Below are 19,292 nucleotides of genomic sequence, written 5' to 3'. Positions count from 1 at the left end.
ACAAACTATATATGCATAGTTTCGAGATAATGTAAGAGAGGTCGAAATTTCATAACAACAAGTCAAGTACGACGGTTTCTTTAATAAAGGTGATGCATAGTTTTGAGATAATATAGGAGAGGTCGAAATTTCATTCCAACAAGTTAAGTACGACGGTTTCTGAAATAAAGAAAACATTTCTTCAATCTTGTGCTTACGGTGATATCCGTGGATTCAAATCGATATTGAGAAGATGGTAGATGCGATCACGGAGTTCGTTGTGGGAAAGATCGGCAACTATCTCATTGAAGAAGCATCAATGTTTATGGCAGTCAAAGAGGATCTAGAAGAGCTGAAGACGGAGTTGACGTGCATCCATGGTTATCTCAAGGACGTTGAAGCGCGAGAAAGAGAAGATGAGGTCTCAAAAGAGTGGTCAAAACTGGTTTTAGATTTCGCTTATGACGTCGAAGATGTTTTGGACACTTATCACTTGAAACTCGAAGAAAGGTCACAAAGGCGAGGCTTGAGGAGATTGACCAACAAAATAGGCAGGAAGATGGATGCGTACAGCATAGTTGATGATATCAGAATTCTCAAGAGAAGAATTTTGGATATCACTCGCAAGAGGGAGACTTATGGTATAGGAGGCTTGAAAGAGCCTCAAGGAGGAGGGAATACTTCAAGTTTGAGAGTGAGACAACTTCGGCGTGCTCGATCTGTTGATCAAGAAGAGGTTGTAGTTGGTTTGGAAGATGATGCTAAGATTCTTTTGGAAAAGCTTCTTGATTATGAAGAGAAAAATAGATTTATTATCTCGATCTTCGGTATGGGAGGCCTTGGAAAGACTGCACTTGCTAGGAAGCTCTACAACTCAAGGGATGTGAAGGAAAGATTCGAATACCGCGCATGGACTTATGTTTCTCAAGAGTATAAAACTGGAGATATACTAATGAGAATCATTAGATCTTTGGGAATGACTTCTGGGGAAGAGTTGGAAAAGATCAGAAAGTTTGCAGAGGAAGAGTTAGAAGTTTACCTTTACGGTCTTCTAGAAGGGAAAAAATATTTGGTGGTGGTGGATGATATATGGGAGCGAGAAGCGTGGGACAGCTTAAAGAGAGCGTTACCTTGCAACCATGAAGGAAGTAGAGTCATCATCACTACGCGTATTAAAGCCGTGGCTGAAGGCGTAGATGGGAGATTCTATGCTCATAAGTTAAGGTTCTTGACGTTTGAAGAAAGCTGGGAGTTGTTTGAACAAAGAGCATTCAGGAATATACAAAGGAAGGATGAAGATTTGCTGAAAACCGGAAAAGAAATGGTTCAAAAATGCAGAGGGTTACCACTTTGTATAGTTGTTCTTGCGGGGCTTTTGTCGAGGAAGACACCAAGCGAGTGGAATGATGTTTGTAACAGTTTATGGAGACGCCTAAAGGATGACTCCATTCATGTTGCCCCTATTGTGTTTGATCTAAGTTTCAAGGAGCTGCGGCATGAGTCCAAACTCTGTTTTCTGTACCTTAGTATCTTCCCAGAGGACTATGAGATTGACCTAGAGAAGTTGATACACTTACTTGTAGCAGAAGGTTTTATACAAGGGGATGAAGAGATGATGATGGAAGATGTGGCTCGGTACTACATCGAAGAGCTGATAGATAGAAGCTTACTTGAAGCAGTGAGAAGAGAAAGAGGAAAAGTGATGTCTTGTAGAATCCATGATCTTCTGAGAGACGTGGCTATCAAGAAATCTAAAGAGCTCAACTTTGTAAACGTGTATAACGATCATGTGGCCCAACATTCTTCTACTACTTGCAGAAGGGAAGTGGTTCACCATCAGTTCAAGAGATACTCATCTGAGAAACGCAAGAACAAACGGATGCGATCCTTCTTATACTTTGGAGAATTCGACCATTTGGTAGGGCTTGATTTTGAAACATTGAAGCTACTTCGAGTGCTTGATTTCGGAAGTCTTTGGCTTCCTTTTAAAATTAATGGGGATCTGATCCACTTGAGGTACCTTGGAATTGATGGTAATTCTATCAACGATTTTGATATAGCAGCTATTATATCCAAGTTACGGTTTCTACAAACACTATTTGTATCTGACAATTATTTCATCGAGGAAACAATCGATCTCCGTAAGCTCACATCATTAAGACATGTCATAGGAAATTTTTTTGGAGGATTGCTTATAGGCGACGTAGCGAACCTTCAGACCTTGACGTCTATCTCCTTTGACAGCTGGAACAAACTAAAACCTGAGTTGCTCATAAATCTTCGAGATTTGGGGATTTCTGAAATGTCTAGGTCAAAGGAGAGAAGAGTTCATGTGAGCTGGGCTTCCTTGACTAAACTGGAAAGTCTTCGTGTTCTGAAGCTGGCGACGCCCACTGAAGTCCATTTATCGTTGGAATCAGAAGAAGCAGTTAGGTCCATGGATGTGATATCACGCAGTCTTGAATCCGTGACACTGGTTGGAATAACTTTCGAGGAAGACCCAATGCCTTTTTTGCAGAAAATGCCGAGACTGGAAGATCTGATCTTGTTAAGTTGTAATTACTCGGGGAAGATGAGCGTCAGCGAACAAGGTTTTGGTAGGCTGAGGAAGCTTGACTTGTTAATGAGAAGTTTAGATGAGTTGCAGATAGAAGAAGAGGCCATGCCCAATTTGATCGAGCTGGAAATAAGTGTTTCGAAAAGAGAAACAAAGCTGATAATTCCAAACCGTTTGCGAGCGTTTGGTCAAATCTACTGCTGATGAGTTATGAGCTACAAGAAACGGGAAAACATGTGAACCAGGCCTTAAGATTTATGTCTTTTTAATATCAAGTCTGCGACATAATACCACAGAATGTGTAGATCTCTTAAAGCTTTTGAATCAGTACCAATTTACACACCACTTGTAAACATTTACTGCAGCAAAGAGATTCACAGCCGCGCAGACTCAGGTCGTCACATGTCTAGAAAAGAAGTTGAACTTCATGTACTAGTAAAGATCATCAAAATTGTTTAGAAAATTTACAAACTACATGATTTTTTGTGCAATTGAAAAAAAAAACAATTTTAAGATTGAATTTCTGCATCAGAGAAAACAATTTGTAGCATCTTTTCTTTGTCTTTGGTTACATATACTAACAAGATAAGACATACGCATGTGCTGAATAGTGTCAACAAAATAAATATATATCGATGTATAGAATCCTATGCTTATATGATAAAAGATTTAAATGAAATCGAGGTCCAAGCTTGAAAAAAACTAAGCAGAGACAGAGAGGAAACTCAGAAGAAGATAATGGGTGTATACTAATATGTATACATATAATAATAACATTCTGTTAATGACTGATCTGTTTTTTTAAGTTGCTTTGTTGCAAAAGAGAGATTAAAATGAACAATGAGGGACAAGAATAAAAGAACACAAATAGAGAAGTTGTGAGTAATTATAGCAAATGGCTTCAGGGTGAAAAACTGATATCAAAATTTTTACCGCTCTTGTTTTACTTGGTGACTTTTGATCAGAAGCACTTCCTGTGGACGATCGACGGTCCAGATTCATCATACTCGGCTTTCGCAATCCACATCTGCAAATTTGAACACATTTTTGTAACAATTTTTACATCAAATCACTTATAGACTTTATATTAATAATATTTGTGTGTATGAGTATAGTAAGTAATTTACCTGCTGGAAAGTACTGAGAGAAGCCAAGATAGAGCCACCGATCCAAACACTGTACTTCCTTTCCGGTGGAGCAACCACTTTGATCTTCATACTGCTCGGCGCCAACGCGGTGATTTCTTTACTCATCCTATCACCAATCCCGCCAAACATTGTGGTGCCACCACTAAGCACAATGTTTCCATAAAGATCCTTCCTGATATCCACATCACATTTCATGATTGAGTTGTAAGTAGTTTCATGAATTCCCGGATTTTCCATTCCGATCATGGATGGCTGGAACAGAACTTCAGGACACCGGAAACGCTCTGCCCCGATGGTTATCACTTGACCGTCTGGCAGCTCGAAGCTCTTCTCCACAGATGAGCTGGTTTTGGAAGTCTCAAGCTCTTGCTCATAGTCCAAGGCAATGTACGAGAGCTTCTCCTTCATGTCTCTGACAATCTCACGCTCAGCAGTTGTGGTGAATGAGTAACCACGCTCTGTCAGGATTTTCATGAGGTGGTCGGTTAGGTCACGACCTGCAAGATCAAGACGCAGGATTGCGTGTGGAAGTGCATAACCCTCGTAGATTGGTACCGTGTGGCTCACACCATCTCCAGAGTCCAAAACAATACCTAACCAACAAAATAAAAACAATGAGAGCAAATGAAATCGAACCAAAGTGAACTTTATTTAAACCAAACGGTAAAATTTGAGTGTAGTAATGTACTGACCAGTAGTACGGCCACTAGCATAGAGGGAGAGAACAGCTTGAATGGCAACATACATAGCAGGAGTGTTGAATGTTTCAAACATGATCTGTGTCATCTTCTCACGGTTAGCCTTCGGATTAAGCGGCGCTTCGGTTAGCAAAACCGGATGCTCTTCCGGGGCAACACGCAGCTCATTGTAGAAAGTGTGATGCCAAATCTTCTCCATATCATCCCAGTTGTTGACAATACCATGCTCAATTGGATACTTGAGAGTCAAGATACCACGTTTCGACTGTGCCTCGTCTCCGACGTATGCATCCTTTTGTCCCATTCCAACCATCACTCCCGTGTGACGTGGACGGCCAACGATACTTGGGAATACAGCTCTAGGAGCATCATCACCTGCAAAACCAGCCTACACGCACATAGTTGAATTGCTTAACTTATGGCACATAATAACATTCACAAATCTTGTTTCTCTAAAGCTTTTTGATTACCTTGACCATTCCAGTCCCGTTATCGCAAACGAGCGGCTGAATATCTTCACCGTCCGCCATTTTTCAATCTCTAGCTGATTACATCAACATAAGAAACATAGCAAATTCAAAGGAAACACCAATAATTAATGCCAATCTCATAACTAAATCTAAAACAATAAAATGTAACCATTAAATCTAATTCGTTACGTATACCATAATCAAACGCATTAGCGTTACATTTATATTGGTTTTGCCTCCTTGTGATCAAAATTTTGACATCAAATAAACAAAAAAAATAACATGTACCTGATGAATTTACGTAGATCTAGAAGAAAAGAAAGAGGTTGTGGAATCGTGCCCTGAAATTGGGTTTCAAAAATTTCTGGAAAACAGAAGCAACTTTGGCCCTTAATATCGTTCATACACGGGTCTGAGCCGTTAGTTTTCTTCATTGAGACCAATATCTCAGCCTCTATAGACACGTGTCCATCTATTTTTAGGTTGGAGAATTAAGAAAACACCAGCCTAACCTGAAAATACGGTTTAGGCTCTGTTTTACCGGAAGAATCGGGTCACCGAACAAGCATGAGTGGTAATGAGCCCATTTGGGCCTAAGAAAAAGGTTAAAAGGCCATTTTCTTTAGATTATTCAATTTTAGACAATCAGTGAAATTTCAGTAACATTTCCTTCTAGTTTCTAGTAATTTATGTGTTCAACCGAAATTTCAGTGCTATGTAAAAGAGTGCTATCCAAACTATAATTAAGAAAAAGGGTAAAAGATCTTAGTGGGTGAGGTATGGAAATTGCTGAAAAAGTTCTGGGAAGAATGAGAGTAATGATGATAACGGTAATTGACAAATGTGATAATGATGATAGGGATATGTGCAAGTAAAATAATCAAGCATGTGCATAAGATTCATTATTTGACATGAGACTTTATTATGTGTTTTTGCTTATTATAGTTTCTTACAAAACAAATGAAGAAAGTAGTGAACAACATACAACAATACTAAATAACAGTGTGATTGTTGAAGAAATAGTTTCCATTTAATATTTAAAACTAGGCTTCCAAGGCCTTGACAAATTTCATTAGAGAAGGATTTATTTTTAATTAGTGGAATATATGATCAAGAAAATAAATTGACATTTTGGTATAGATTAGGGACATTGGAGACAGAGGGGTTGATTTTGAGATTGAATTTTGACTTTTCTGTGTATTTAGCTTTTAGCCACCAATTAAAGCAAACATTCATTCATTTTGTCATGTTGATCGCTGCACTTATCTAACTAGAGTATTATTCCCTTTTCGAGGTACCCAGAGGATTAAGCATTTTTTTTAAAAAAAGAGCCTAATACTTTACCTAATAACAAGAAACATGTAGAGTAGAAACAAGTAAAAAAAAGTTTAAAAGAAGAAGGATTAGATCAAAAGAAATAACTATTTTAGGATAATTTCGTTGTCCAGTTGAACTATTTTTAATTTTTCTTTTTAAAATATTTTCTTGCATGATTAGAGAGATAGAGGTATAAAACCTTTTTAATTCTTCAATTATCACTAAATCCAAAATTATAAATGCATTAACAATTTTGTTCTTCTATGACACCCCAAAAATGTCACCAACTACAGCAAAAAAGTGACCACTATATCCGTAAAAATTCGTATATTCAATCCGTGAAAATATAATAGTTGAAAAATATTCAAAATTTCACAAGAAAATTAGTAATTTTATAGAGAAATAATTTAAATGATAATATAATATATTAATGTAAAAAATAAAACAAACACAATCGTAACCGGTCCCGCGGCTTCGTGGTCGAATTTACCTTTGTTCCGGTTTAGTTCTTAAGCCGAGAGAATCGTACAAGTTGCAATAAGCTAAAGCCGTCAGCTAAACGACGCCGTTTTCGAAAAGTCCTCGTCTTCTCTCTCACACAATCTCTCTTTCTCAGAAATCTCTCTCTTTCGCACTTTCTGCAAATGGTTCTCTTCTTCCTTTAAGCTCAATCTCGCCACTGGAGTCTCAATCGGGAAAGATCTCCATCTTCTCCGGAGGAAAAACGGATCCGTAAATCGTGAATTTTTAAACAGAGAAGAATCAATTCAATGGAGGAAGAGAAAGCTTCTGCTGCACAGAGCTTAATCGATGTAGTTAACGAGATTGCTGCGATTTCTGATTATCGTATAACAGTGAAGAAGCTTTGTTATAATCTAGCGAGGAGATTAAAGCTGCTTGTTCCTATGTTTGAGGAAATTAGAGAAAGTAACGAACCGATCAGCGAAGATACGTTGAAGACTTTGATGAATTTGAAGGAAGCTATGTGTTCAGCGAAGGATTATCTCAAATTTTGTAGCCAAGGGAGCAAGATTTATCTGGTGCGTTTCTTCTTCGATTTATTAGCATCTATGATTAGATCTGTGTGGTCACTGAGAATTTTTGTTCTCGTTGACGAATTGGTGTTTTCATTGAATGAGAGAGCCACGTGCTTTGTTTTGCTATGGTAGTGTTTGAGTGATATCAATGCTTCTTTGGTATTTGATTAGATGTTAGATTTGGTAGTGGTTGATGTGACTTGATTGATCTATGGAAGTTGTTGAGAATTTGTGCTCTGATACACAAGAGATGTTGTTGTTCTGTGTGTAGGTGATGGAGAGGGAACAAGTGACAAGTAAATTGATGGAGGTGTCTGTTAAGTTAGAACAATCTTTAAGCCAGATTCCATATGAAGAACTCGATATATCGGATGAAGTTAGAGAACAGGTAAATTCTTGAAACCCAAGGCTGGCTAGGCCAGTGTCTGGATCAGTAAAGACGACATGTAGTTGATTCATAGCGTTTTTTTGGTTGTTGTAGGTTGAGCTGGTTCTTAGTCAGTTTCGGCGAGCTAAAGGAAGAGTAGATGTATCAGATGATGAGCTATATGAAGATCTTCAGTCGCTTTGCAACAAAAGTAGTGATGTAGATGCTTATCAGCCTGTGCTAGAGCGGGTTGCGAAGAAGTTACATTTGATGGAGATTCCTGACCTAGCTCAAGAATCAGTGGCTCTGCATGAAATGGTTGCTTCAAGCGGTGGAGATGTTGGTGAAAATATTGAGGAGATGGCAATGGTATTAAAGATGATTAAGGATTTTGTGCAGACGGAGGATGATAATGGCGAGGAGCAGAAAGTAGGAGTTAACTCTAGAAGCAATGGACAGACTTCTACGGCAGCGAGTCAGAAGATACCTGTGATTCCTGATGATTTTCGCTGTCCGATTTCGCTGGAAATGATGAGAGATCCAGTTATTGTTTCATCAGGGCAGGTATAGTTCACTTCAACCTCAGCTTCTTCAAATTTATTTCTGCGATCTCTTAAGATTTAATTATAGAAGCATGTTCTCCTCTATGTATAGACATACGAACGCACATGTATTGAGAAATGGATAGAAGGTGGACACTCGACATGTCCAAAAACACAGCAGGCGCTAACAAGCACAACCCTCACACCAAACTATGTTCTCCGTAGTCTCATAGCTCAGTGGTGCGAGGCCAACGATATTGAGCCTCCAAAGCCTCCGAGCAGTTTAAGACCCAGAAAAGTATCGTCCTTCTCATCTCCCGCAGAAGCGAACAAGATTGAAGATCTTATGTGGAGACTTGCGTACGGAAACCCCGAGGACCAACGATCTGCAGCTGGGGAAATCCGCCTTCTTGCAAAACGAAATGCAGACAACCGCGTGGCCATAGCCGAAGCTGGAGCCATACCTCTTCTCGTAGGTCTCCTCTCAACTCCTGATTCTCGTATTCAAGAACATTCGGTAACAGCTCTTCTAAACCTCTCCATATGTGAGAACAACAAAGGAGCCATTGTTTCAGCTGGAGCTATTCCTGGTATAGTTCAAGTGCTTAAGAAAGGAAGCATGGAGGCCAGAGAGAATGCGGCGGCTACACTTTTCAGTCTATCAGTGATCGATGAAAATAAAGTGACTATCGGTGCCTTAGGAGCAATTCCGCCACTCGTTGTATTACTTAATGAAGGTACACAAAGAGGCAAGAAAGATGCTGCTACTGCACTCTTTAACCTCTGTATATACCAAGGAAACAAAGGAAAAGCTATACGTGCAGGAGTGATTCCCACGTTGACTAGACTCTTGACAGAGCCCGGAAGCGGAATGGTCGATGAGGCACTCGCGATTTTGGCGATTCTCTCTAGCCACCCCGAAGGAAAAGCAATCATAGGATCCTCTGATGCAGTCCCAAGTTTGGTTGAGTTTATCAGAACTGGCTCGCCTAGAAACAGAGAAAACGCAGCTGCTGTTCTAGTCCACCTCTGTTCTGGAGACCCACAACATCTTGTCGAAGCGCAGAAACTCGGCCTTATGGGTCCATTGATAGATTTAGCTGGAAATGGGACGGATAGAGGGAAACGAAAAGCAGCGCAGTTGCTTGAACGCATCAGCCGTCTCGCTGAACAGCAGAAGGAAACGGCTGTGTCACAACCGGAAGAAGAAGCTGAACCAACACATCCAGAATCCACCACAGAAGCTGCAGATACTTAAAGATTGTCTTTGTTTTGGATCCTCGGGTCATCTCTTTCACGTACGTATGTTTATTATTCTCACTTTTTGTTTGTGCTACTCATCCTCCCTCGAGGTAGGATTCACGGTAGACGCGGAAGAGGGAAATGGCCTCCTTCTCCGATCTACTTTTAACTTTATGGTGATATCTTTGTGTGGACAGAGCAATCTGGTCCACAGGAGAGAAAAGCAAATATGCATACATACACGTCAACTTGTATCATTGTAACACTATGTTTGTAATCATTTCCACGAGCTTTTTTTTGTTTTCAATACAAGATCTCTCTGTTCGCTTTCTTAATAGCATTGAGATACTAATTGAATATAATGCAGATTCCCATTTTTCATGAACAGATGCGTAAACTGCTTGTAGAGTCGATAGATTCCATGCATAATGTTTCAATACAAGTATACAAAACTATCAAATAGTAAAATCTCAACCCGTTTTAAAATTTCTTAGAGAATCCATAGAACAAATATGTCTCCAAGCACAAATATAACATGTAATGTGACTCCACTACACTCATCACAAGTAGAGACCATTCCTTCGGATCATAGAGAGAGAGAGAGAGAGAGATAGAACACATCAAATACATTTCCAGTGTTAGATTATTATATATGTCGAACTACTTTACTAGATGTATTGTGCAAATAGATTCAAAAAGGGGTTGTTTAATTAGGGTTTAAGATTTTAGCAAAGTAAGGATATGAGTTTATTGCCCAAATCCAAGGTGTTCGGCTTTAATGTCGAAAACCAGAGATGGAACTATGAGATACTGTTTACAATGCGGTGACCCCTTTTGTAACATCTGCAAAGATGCGTGGCATAGTAACTTGTCGTGCGAAGATTACAAGAGATTGGGTCCAAATCCTACAGAAGATGATATAAAGTTCGAATCTTTAGCAAATCAGAATATGTGGCGTCAATGTGGAAATTGCAACCAAATGATTGAATTTTCTAATGGATGCATCAGAGTAACATGCATGTATCATCATCATCACATATTCACATTCTCTATCTGTTATAATTAATCCTTTTAGAATCTGTTTATGTTTTCACGTAATTAACAGTATCGTAATGTTCATGGTTGATGGATATCATATAGATGTGGCTACAAATTTTGTTACATATGTGGAGCCCAATGGAAGACATCAAGACAGGAGGAAGTTCCCCTCATCGAGAAAGCATGGTTGCGGAGGATGATCGTATGCGTAATTATCTTATGGGCGTTATGAGCGTTTCCGTAGCCACTAGAATGGTTCTACACTTGTGATGAGTGTAGTGGAGTCACTTTAAACGCGGGTTGATTTAATAGATTGTTTTTAATTAAATCCAATAGGTTCCCATTAAAAAGGTATAGAGAGCTTGGTGAGCAAGAACCATCAAAAGACTTTTAACGAGGAGCCCAACTAGAAAACCAAAGCATTTATAGTGGGAAGGGCTTGGACCTTTCTAAAAAAAACCAAAAAGACTTTCACTTAGGTCTATTTTTTGTAGATGCTCAAATCCACTTGTGAATCCTGGTAACGTTGAGTGAGGTACGTTGAACATTTTATAGCTGGATATCTACGCACACATAATTAATTAACGTCGTTAGTACATTGTTACATGTCCAATGTCTCAATGTAACAAGTTAAAGAAGTTAAGTCCTTACTTGGGAGGGTTGTTTTCAGACTGGCAGGTAGGAAGACATTCTACTATACAGTCGTGACTAGGTTGCAGAAAGAATGCAATCTGCGGTGAGAACACATCAAATACACTTCCAATGTTAGATTATATATGTCGAACTCATGTGTAAACATGTTTAACAAAACCGTAGATTGTTGTTGATATATTATAATGACGACATTGAGCATCTGGTTAAAACTTCTTTCACAATAACCGCACCGAAAAGTGGACATGTCGAAAAAATTTGTGCAGATAGACGCGGATGGGTTTAGCCAACAGACTTACGGAATATCGGTCTTGACCATTCCCAAGTACCCGATGCAATGTGGATCTATGTGTAAAAAAAAACATGTGAGATAAATGTTAGCAAGAAAACTTTACTTGCAAAAATCAATCACAATGCAAAAGGATAAATTAGCTAGCTCAAACAACAATTATTTACTTAAAAATGCCATTGCTCCAACGCTCTAGCAAGTCACCAATATTCACGATATATGCCCTGTATAGGAAAACAAACCATATAAAAACAATTTTTTGTTATGGGAGTTAGTGTAAATTGGAGCATGGACCTAAAAAAAAATCTCATTATACCCTTTTATCGATAGTATATATTCCCACTTCCTAGGCTTCACGTCTCTATCCTTGCATATCTGCCATAAGACAAATTTTTATAACCAAACCTGGTCACATCAAAAGTTATATGACTATGGTGAAAATCGCGTAATACCTGGAGCCCCATTACACTATCCGTTCCTAAGAGAGTCATCATACCAAAATCAGAATGTGGCCCGCAGCCATATATTCCTTTTGAGGGATCAGACATCCCTAAAAGGTAACATAAGAAGGAAGAAAATTAATTGGGATGAGTAGAGCATTGACATTAAGATTAATGTGATAAAGTAAAAACATCACCTTCATAGTGAAGCAAGCGCATAAATGTGAGGGGATTTCCAAGCATTTCCGGTGTATCAAAGTAATCTCCATCCACGTTGAGCGCCAATGCCAATACTCTAGCAATAGCCTTACAAACCCTCCTGACAATGGAGAAAGGCTCATCATCATCAGTATACGGTTATAAAAAATTTATATGTCAGGAGTCACTTTACACAAGAACTTAATCTAGTCTCAAAAGTTATTTGTTATTTGCATAAGCAAGCACACATGAGACGCGTATATACTCATTGTGGGAAACAGGTTTCATACCCTTATATTCAAATCTAAAGAAAAGAAACATCTACTTTAGAAGACGAAAACAACGACTTACAATGCTTCTTGATGATATTTCTCCATGGTCGCCTGCCATCCCGACAAAACATCTGCTAAAAATATCAAATTTATTCAAAGAAAATTCATTAAATTTACAAAAAGTGTTTACTAACCAGGGTTAGGCCAAATGTTAGCGCGACAGAATGGTGTATCGTTGGAGCCTTCGATTCCAATGAAAAAACTTTCTTTGTAATCCCCTAAAATCCATGAGAGGTTACAACAAGATTGGGAACACTTAACAACAAATTTTTTTGATCAAGCAAGTGAAACTTGGTTACACGAACCATGGATTTGGTTATCAGAGATTTGACTAAGGACGGGTGAATAGCCTTGATGTTTTTCGTTTTTCAAGACTTTCATCTTCTCGTCCAAAGGAAGAGCAAAGAACTTCTTGCTTTGCTCGAAAGCCTCGTCCTTTAACTCCTCACTTATACCATGATTTGTGACATAGAAAAATCCACAATCTAGACATGCCTAGAACAAGAATAACCAACAACTAGTCACATAACTAATAAAGGCCAAACCGTAATCATTGACGTTGAGAAAAAGAAAGAAGAAGAGCCAAGCCTGCTTAAGCGAAGCAGCTGATCGATGAAGATTGGAGTTGGCGAGATCTATACAAGCAAGGGATGAAACATTAATGGTCGAAGCTTCCTCTTGAGTTTTGTTCTCCATCTCTCTAATTCTCTGTGTTGACTCTTTCAAGATAAGGACAATGGCTTGTTCCAAGATTCCACTGCTATAAATTCATATATTATGTAAGCTCCACATTTAAAATTTCAATCGGACTGTTATTAAAGTCTTGTGATATGTTAACAGCCAAAATAACCACATCTTTCGAGAAAAATATCAAAATTAATAGTTTGTTCTTTATATCATATTAAATTTGGTTTTATTCAAGAACTAGAGGACACATATATATTGAATGTTCATCAATTATAACATGCTGTGATTCTATATCTTGAGTGGTTTTTTAATTGCTTTATGTGTGAACAAGTGTTGAGTCTTTTTCTATTAGTCCCTTGAGTCGATCGAGTCTTTTTCTAATACACTCTATCTAATTGATGCCTTGCATCTAACTTTTTATATTTATTGGTAAGTATACAATAATTTTTTTCCCGTAAAATGCGTATAGATTTGGTTGTCTTGGATTTCTATAACTTTATGTCGCTAGGAGAACCCAAAAGCATATTAAGGCGTAGCCAATTTCACTATAGCACGGAATGCGCAAGGTGTTGGGGTTAATTTGGCCACAGCTTGTATGTTTGGCTACACTCTTAATTTGTCTTGTCCATCAAATTTTTAATGTCAGTAGTAGTCACAACATATGGAAGGTCCTTGGCTTATGCTTTACGTAAAAACAAATCAAATTATTGCTTGTGATTACAAAACTTGGACATAATTCACATAATCATTCCAAAACATCTCAAACAGATTTTTTCCCCCAAAATTTATATTAAAATACCAAATAACCGTCGTAAATAGAGGACGTAGCGTCTTCCATGATTTTGTAAACTGAAATAAATAACCCAAAATTCCGATTCGAGAAATTCATCTGTAATCACTTAAATGATGATCTTTATTAATTGAATAGATCTCCATCAGATAGATATAGAATTTTAACAACAAACCAATTGGAAAACGAAGCATTCATATCGTGGGACTTTAGAGCGTGGTACGCATGGACCATACTTCACCTACCTAGGTCTGTTTTAGGTGTGCATGTACTGCTTTGTAACGTTGGGAGATGTACGTTGAACATTTGATCGCTGGATATCTATTCATTTAACACAACCATAAACATCTATAAGGCAATGTTACTAGTTGAAGGTCTTAATGTAACAAGGTGAAGTGTTAAATGCTTACTTGGGAAGGTTGTTTTCAGACTGGCAGGTAGGAAGACACTCTATTATACAGTCATGACTCGGTTTCAGGAAGAATGGAATCTGTGTGAGAAGAAAACTTATAATTAAATAGAAATGTACGTAATTTTTCGAATTCCCTTACGAACATGTTTGATAAAAACTAGATTTTTGAGAAATGATATCAATGAGATTTGGCTTGTGGCTGAAGATTCTTCGACTGTATAGTAAGAAACTTACAGAATATCGGTCCTGCCCATTCCCGAGTACCCGATGCAATGTAGATCTGTAAGGTATAAAAACATGTGGAAAAAAATGTCATTACAAAAGAAACTGTACTTGAAAATCATGTTACATGATGTATTGAGCGAAGCACAAACAAACAAAAACTTTACTTGAAATAGCCATTACTCCAACGCTCAAGCAGATCACCAAGATTCACAATATAGGCTCTGTAGACGGAAACAAATTTACCAAAGCAGAACATTATAACGTAATAAACAAAAATATGTTATGGGAGTTAGTGTAGCAATTTAAATGTATCAACAACCCAAAAACCTAAAATATCTCATTGTTGTTATACCCTTTAATCGATGGAGTATATTCCCACTTTTGAGGCTTCACGTCTTTATCCTTGCATATCTGCAATTAGATATTATATTAGTAACTTGATCACATATGAAGTTAATTATATGAGAGTGGTAAAAGTTGTGCCAAACCTGAAGTCCCATGACACCATCAGTTGCTAAGAGAGACATCATTCCGAAATCAGAATGTGCTCCACATGCATATATTCCTTTCGAGGGATCAGACTTCCCTAAAATATAACAAAAAATGAAGAATAATGAGAATAAGTATGACATTGACATACAAAGCTAATGCAATTAAGAAAATACCTTCATAGTGAAACAAGACCATATCTGCAATTGGATTTCCCAGCATCTCTGGTGTATTAAAGTAATCCACATCCAAGTCGAGCGCCAAAGCCATTATTTTCGCAATAGACTTACAAACCCTCCTGATCATGTAGAAGGGCTCATCATAAGTATACAGTTTGAAAAACTTTGTTCCTTAAGAGTTCCACAGAAAATATATGTATGGCACCTAGTATAGTATTGTCAATTAATTTTAAGATGCATATCCATAAGTTTTGACATGATACTAGAGTTCAGAATTCTAAATATTTGCCTAACGTTTTTCTTTTTTTCGTATTTAAGTTTTAACTATAAATACAATGACGAATAAAGGAAAATTAGTGATATATCATTGTTACTCAATGCTATGATATTTTTTTTTACCATCCCCTTAATTAATGGTCTGATATTTGTGACCAAAAAAGCAATATAACAAAAAATTTAGACCAAAAGTAACTGAAGTCGTTTAGACCATCTTCATTGGTGATACTTTGAGAGCATCTGCATTGGTTAACTAATGATAAGTGTATCTTTAAAATTTAATAATAATACTTTTTATTTAGTTTAATTATTTAAAATTTAAAAACAAATAAAAAGTTGACACGGGAAGAACCATACAAGAGAGAGAGTATTCAAATGTCTCTATCTAGACTCTCTCTAACTAAAAATGTCTATTGTTTTCTTTTTATAATCTTATTTCAAATTAAATACCCTCATTTTTATGTGCAATGGAGATTGTATGAAGATGTCTTTAAATCATATATATGAAAGAAGCTCAACTCTCTCCATCATTTTGCCACGTCAGCATTTTAAGCTTTTCTGGAGATGACACATCAGCTTTCTAATCTTCCAATAAAAACATTTCATTAATATGATTCAGCTTTTATTTTTTACACATCAGCTTCTAATTATAAGTGTCAAATAGAGTAAACAAAATAGCTCATGCCAGATGGGCCATATGTGTTTTAGAATCTATTAGAGTGCAATACTAATAGGTCGGCCCCATTTCAATGATGGCTTAATGCTTCTAAATCCAACAATGTAGTCTCCCTTTCTGTACATCATATTTATTTAGAAAAAACGTTTTATACCTTGTAACTGCCAGAATGGATGCCACAGTAGAAGCTACACAGAACTGAATCAAGGAACAAGCAGCTGTAACTGTCTTTTAAATAGATGCACAATTTATTTCACTAAAACATATTCACACTCCCAGCTTATGGGATTACAAGCTTTCACTACTATAAGCTCTATAAATATTCAAACAGACATTGTTTACCACGGGACAACATCATAACCAATTTATTTTTATATGTGTTTCAAACAACATCAGTAAATGTTTACCAAGGGACAAGTACCATAAATAGGATACAAAACCATCATCATGTATAACCTATACGGAAATTAAAAAATGAAAACATTAGATACAACTCAAGTTCACAATATCGATATACATAACATTAAATATACACTCACTTAAATTATCACTGAGGTGGTGGTATTTGGAACAACTGTCGAAACGTAAATACTATTATGAGTCTAATTCTATTAGTTATACAATAATAAACAAAAAAATAAACATAAATTAGCGATTAAAACAATTAACATATTTTTATTAACAATTTTTAAAACAAACCCACGCGTACCGTGAGAATTCATCTAGTTAAAAATAATAGAAGAAACAAGAAGGTGTGTCTTTAAATGTGTAATAGAGTATTTAGAAAGACATTTCAGACCCCCAAAATAGAAGATGTCTTTAAATTTAATCTTAATTTACTTTTGAAACACCTACAAAGGTATGTCCAATGTGGATGCTCTGAGGGAATTCTATATGTGGAATATTTTTGTTTATAACTAATGTGGAGAGAGAGATGTCACATTCATTGGGAGAAAAAGAGTCAAGTTGTTTTAAATCAAACTTTCCACCTAATTTCCAACTAAATTTTTATCCTTTAAGTCATTAGCAAATTTTCCCACTTGATTTCCCTATTTAAATATTTTCTAAACAAACATGACACTTACAATGCTTCTTGATAATATTTCTCCATGGTCTCCCGCCATCCGGGCAAAACGTCTACAAAAAACATTAGAGTTTATTTAAAGATCAAAGCATAAATTAACAAACAATGAGACGGTAAAAACTAACCAGGGTTAGGCCAAATATTGGGGCTATGGAATGGTTTATCCCAATGGGGACCATCTTTGCTACCTTCGAACCCAATGGTAAAACCCTCTTTGTAGTCCCCTAAACCCCATCACATTACAACAAGAGTGAGATATACATGAACAACAAAACTTTTAGCCTAAGCAAGCGAAAGCTGATCTGACAGACCTCGGACTTGGTTTTCAGGGTCTAAGAGAGAATCATGGAATGGTGCATAGCCTCGATACTTTTCGTTTCTCAAGACTTTCATCTTCTCTTCCAAAGGAAGAGCGAAGAACTTCTTGCTGTGCTCGAAAGCCTCATCCTTGAGTTCCTCACTTATACCATGATTTATGACATAGAAAAATCCACTATCGAGACATGCCTGGAACAAGAATATATATATAACACATAATGACCGAATTAATAATGTTTTTTCGCGGAAGGTATAATGTTCATACTGTAATCAGTTTTAAGAAAAATAAATGGACGTAGACCTGCTTGAGTAAAACAGCTGATTGATGAAGATCAGAGTTGTCGAGATCGATGCAAGTAAGGGAAGAAACTTTGATGATTGATACCTCTTCCTCAGTTTTATTCTCCATTTCTCTACCACTCTCTAGTCTTTCTTTGGATAGGAAATATAAAAGTTTTTTCTTTGTTTAGCTTATCTTATAGTAAGCGATGCCACTACCATATAATCATACATATATGTATTAACCACAGCCACTTGGCTCCACGTTCTTAATGTTCAATTGGAAAATATCAAATTAATACTAGTCTTTTTTTTATTCGAAAACTAGAGAGAAAGGATCAATAATGTAAAAACAGGTCACGTTGTCGGGTCCGTTGGCCAATGGCCATCATTATATTACGATCACATATGCAACTGACCGATCGAATCCTATCTTCGAAATCTCATTTGCATGCACTCCAAAATTTGATAGGTATAACTTGTAAAAATATTGCTTTAATAAGTTTTCTTTTCTTATTGACACACTTTAAGGATAGCGAAAATGCTAAAGAGTTAAGTAAGTCTAACTAGCTCAAATATAGTTTAAACACACATAAAAACCCAAAACATAATTCTTATAAACTAATAGTAACCCGCATTTACAGTGGCTGATAATCCAGTCACTACAAGAAAATTGTCATTTACCGACTACAGTATTAGTTACTCTGTAGTCGTTAAACTCCTATTTACGACAAATAAACGACTATTAAAATTAGTCGCTAATCGAGAGTCGCTAAATAACGTAATCGTATTTTAGTCGCAAAAGAGCGACAAAGTTACGACTAAGTTTGGGTAATCGCTTTTTTAGAGACATTTTAGTCGTTAAATTTCGCGACTATTAGACGACAAATTAACGAATAACTTGAGGGTTATTTAGTCGTTGTAGGCAATTAGTCGTTAAAATTTACGACTACGTTGTCACTAAATTTAGCGACTATTAGACGACAAATTAACGATTAACTTGAGGGTTATTTAGTCGTTGTTGGTAATTAGTCGTTAAAATTTACGACTACGTTGTCACTATTTTTAAGACTGATTTGCGACTAAAATAGCACTTAGTCGGAAATTTTTGTGACTGAATTGTTATAAATAAACGACTGCTTGGTTACATTTTTGATGACTAAATTTGCGACTATTGTTGTTATTAGAACATCTATATGATTGTTATAAAGATTGAAACCTTCCTGAGAAAACAAAACTTTACAATAAGCATAAACACATACAAGAAGCATGAAAACAAATTTATTGTCATTTCAGAAAAGTACAAAACCCAAATTACAGAAACATGTTCGATTCACTACAACTTAGAATTTTGTTCAGCATAAGCACAAGCAACACAAGTACACATATAAAAACTTTGAGCCTTGATATTGAGTCTTGAGGAAGGAGTTAAGATTCAGACCTATGAAGCAGATGAAGAGGGAGAGGCAGCTGGAGAGGGTGAGATAGGATCTGTGGTTGTCTCCTTAGCTGAATGAGATTCGAGGAAATTGAGGAACCGAGGATCATTTTCGCGCAAAAACTTCTCCTCTA

At 36.9% G+C, this 19,292-nt stretch overlaps 5 protein-coding genes across 16 annotated transcripts; 2 read left to right on the top strand and 3 right to left on the bottom strand.

The window, feature by feature from the left end:
- The first annotated feature begins 16 nt into the window (after window positions 1-16).
- On the top strand, window positions 17-3,179 carry RPP13 (NB-ARC domain-containing disease resistance protein). Its single transcript, NM_114520.3, has one exon. The coding sequence runs from the start codon at window positions 233-235 to the stop codon at window positions 2,738-2,740; it is 2,508 nt and encodes an 835-aa protein (NP_190237.1). The 5' UTR covers window positions 17-232; the 3' UTR covers window positions 2,741-3,179.
- ACT12 (actin-12) lies at window positions 2,013-5,268 on the bottom strand. 2 transcript variants are annotated; one of them, NM_001339262.1, is made up of 6 exons: window positions 5,141-5,268; window positions 4,853-4,926; window positions 4,377-4,770; window positions 3,664-4,277; window positions 3,470-3,563; window positions 2,013-2,942 (listed from the first exon to the last, which is right to left on the bottom strand). In NM_001339262.1, the coding sequence occupies exons 2-5, from the start codon at window positions 4,910-4,912 to the stop codon at window positions 3,498-3,500; spliced, it is 1,134 nt and encodes a 377-aa protein (NP_001327017.1). In that variant the 5' UTR covers window positions 4,913-4,926; window positions 5,141-5,268; the 3' UTR covers window positions 2,013-2,942; window positions 3,470-3,497. The 2 variants fall into 2 exon arrangements, with proteins under 2 accessions (NP_001327017.1, NP_190236.1); NM_114519.3 differs by lacking the exon at window positions 2,013-2,942 and having other exon boundaries at window positions 3,067-3,563.
- Window positions 5,269-6,581: 1,313 nt separating this feature from the next.
- On the top strand, window positions 6,582-9,748 carry PUB13 (plant U-box 13). Its single transcript, NM_114518.4, has 4 exons — window positions 6,582-7,209; window positions 7,478-7,594; window positions 7,688-8,137; window positions 8,228-9,748. The coding sequence occupies exons 1-4, from the start codon at window positions 6,940-6,942 to the stop codon at window positions 9,371-9,373; spliced, it is 1,983 nt and encodes a 660-aa protein (NP_190235.1). The 5' UTR covers window positions 6,582-6,939; the 3' UTR covers window positions 9,374-9,748.
- An 855-nt stretch (window positions 9,749-10,603) lies between these two features.
- On the bottom strand, window positions 10,604-13,128 carry AT3G46500 (2-oxoglutarate (2OG) and Fe(II)-dependent oxygenase superfamily protein). Of its 10 annotated transcripts, none has more exons than NM_001339257.1 (11): window positions 12,894-13,128; window positions 12,611-12,800; window positions 12,440-12,523; window positions 12,325-12,376; window positions 11,973-12,094; window positions 11,788-11,885; window positions 11,652-11,710; window positions 11,503-11,559; window positions 11,346-11,391; window positions 11,047-11,126; window positions 10,604-10,958 (listed from the first exon to the last, which is right to left on the bottom strand). In NM_001339257.1, exons 1-11 carry the CDS (start codon window positions 12,999-13,001, stop codon window positions 10,877-10,879), a joined length of 978 nt encoding a protein of 325 aa, NP_001326613.1. In that variant the 5' UTR covers window positions 13,002-13,128; the 3' UTR covers window positions 10,604-10,876. The 10 variants fall into 10 exon arrangements, with proteins under 10 accessions (NP_001326613.1, NP_190234.2, NP_001326614.1 ...); NM_001339253.1 differs by having other exon boundaries at window positions 10,734-10,958; window positions 12,894-12,999; NM_114517.3 differs by having other exon boundaries at window positions 12,611-13,128.
- Window positions 13,129-13,688: 560 nt separating this feature from the next.
- AT3G46490 (2-oxoglutarate (2OG) and Fe(II)-dependent oxygenase superfamily protein) lies at window positions 13,689-17,996 on the bottom strand. Of its 2 annotated transcripts, NM_114516.3 has the most exons (11): window positions 17,743-17,996; window positions 17,435-17,630; window positions 17,249-17,347; window positions 17,125-17,176; window positions 15,085-15,206; window positions 14,908-15,005; window positions 14,772-14,830; window positions 14,584-14,640; window positions 14,429-14,474; window positions 14,193-14,272; window positions 13,689-14,103 (listed from the first exon to the last, which is right to left on the bottom strand). In NM_114516.3, exons 1-11 carry the CDS (start codon window positions 17,848-17,850, stop codon window positions 14,028-14,030), a joined length of 993 nt encoding a protein of 330 aa, NP_190233.2. In that variant the 5' UTR covers window positions 17,851-17,996; the 3' UTR covers window positions 13,689-14,027. The 2 variants fall into 2 exon arrangements, with proteins under 2 accessions (NP_190233.2, NP_001326562.1); NM_001339252.1 differs by having other exon boundaries at window positions 13,779-14,103; window positions 14,193-14,474; window positions 17,743-17,909.
- Window positions 17,997-19,292: the final 1,296 nt, after the last annotated feature.

The sequence above is a fragment of the Arabidopsis thaliana genome, chromosome 3 (genome assembly GCF_000001735.4).
Source record: "Arabidopsis thaliana chromosome 3, partial sequence".
Classification (NCBI taxonomy): domain Eukaryota; kingdom Viridiplantae; phylum Streptophyta; class Magnoliopsida; order Brassicales; family Brassicaceae; genus Arabidopsis; species Arabidopsis thaliana.
This window is presented reverse-complemented; position numbering and strand designations above follow the sequence as displayed.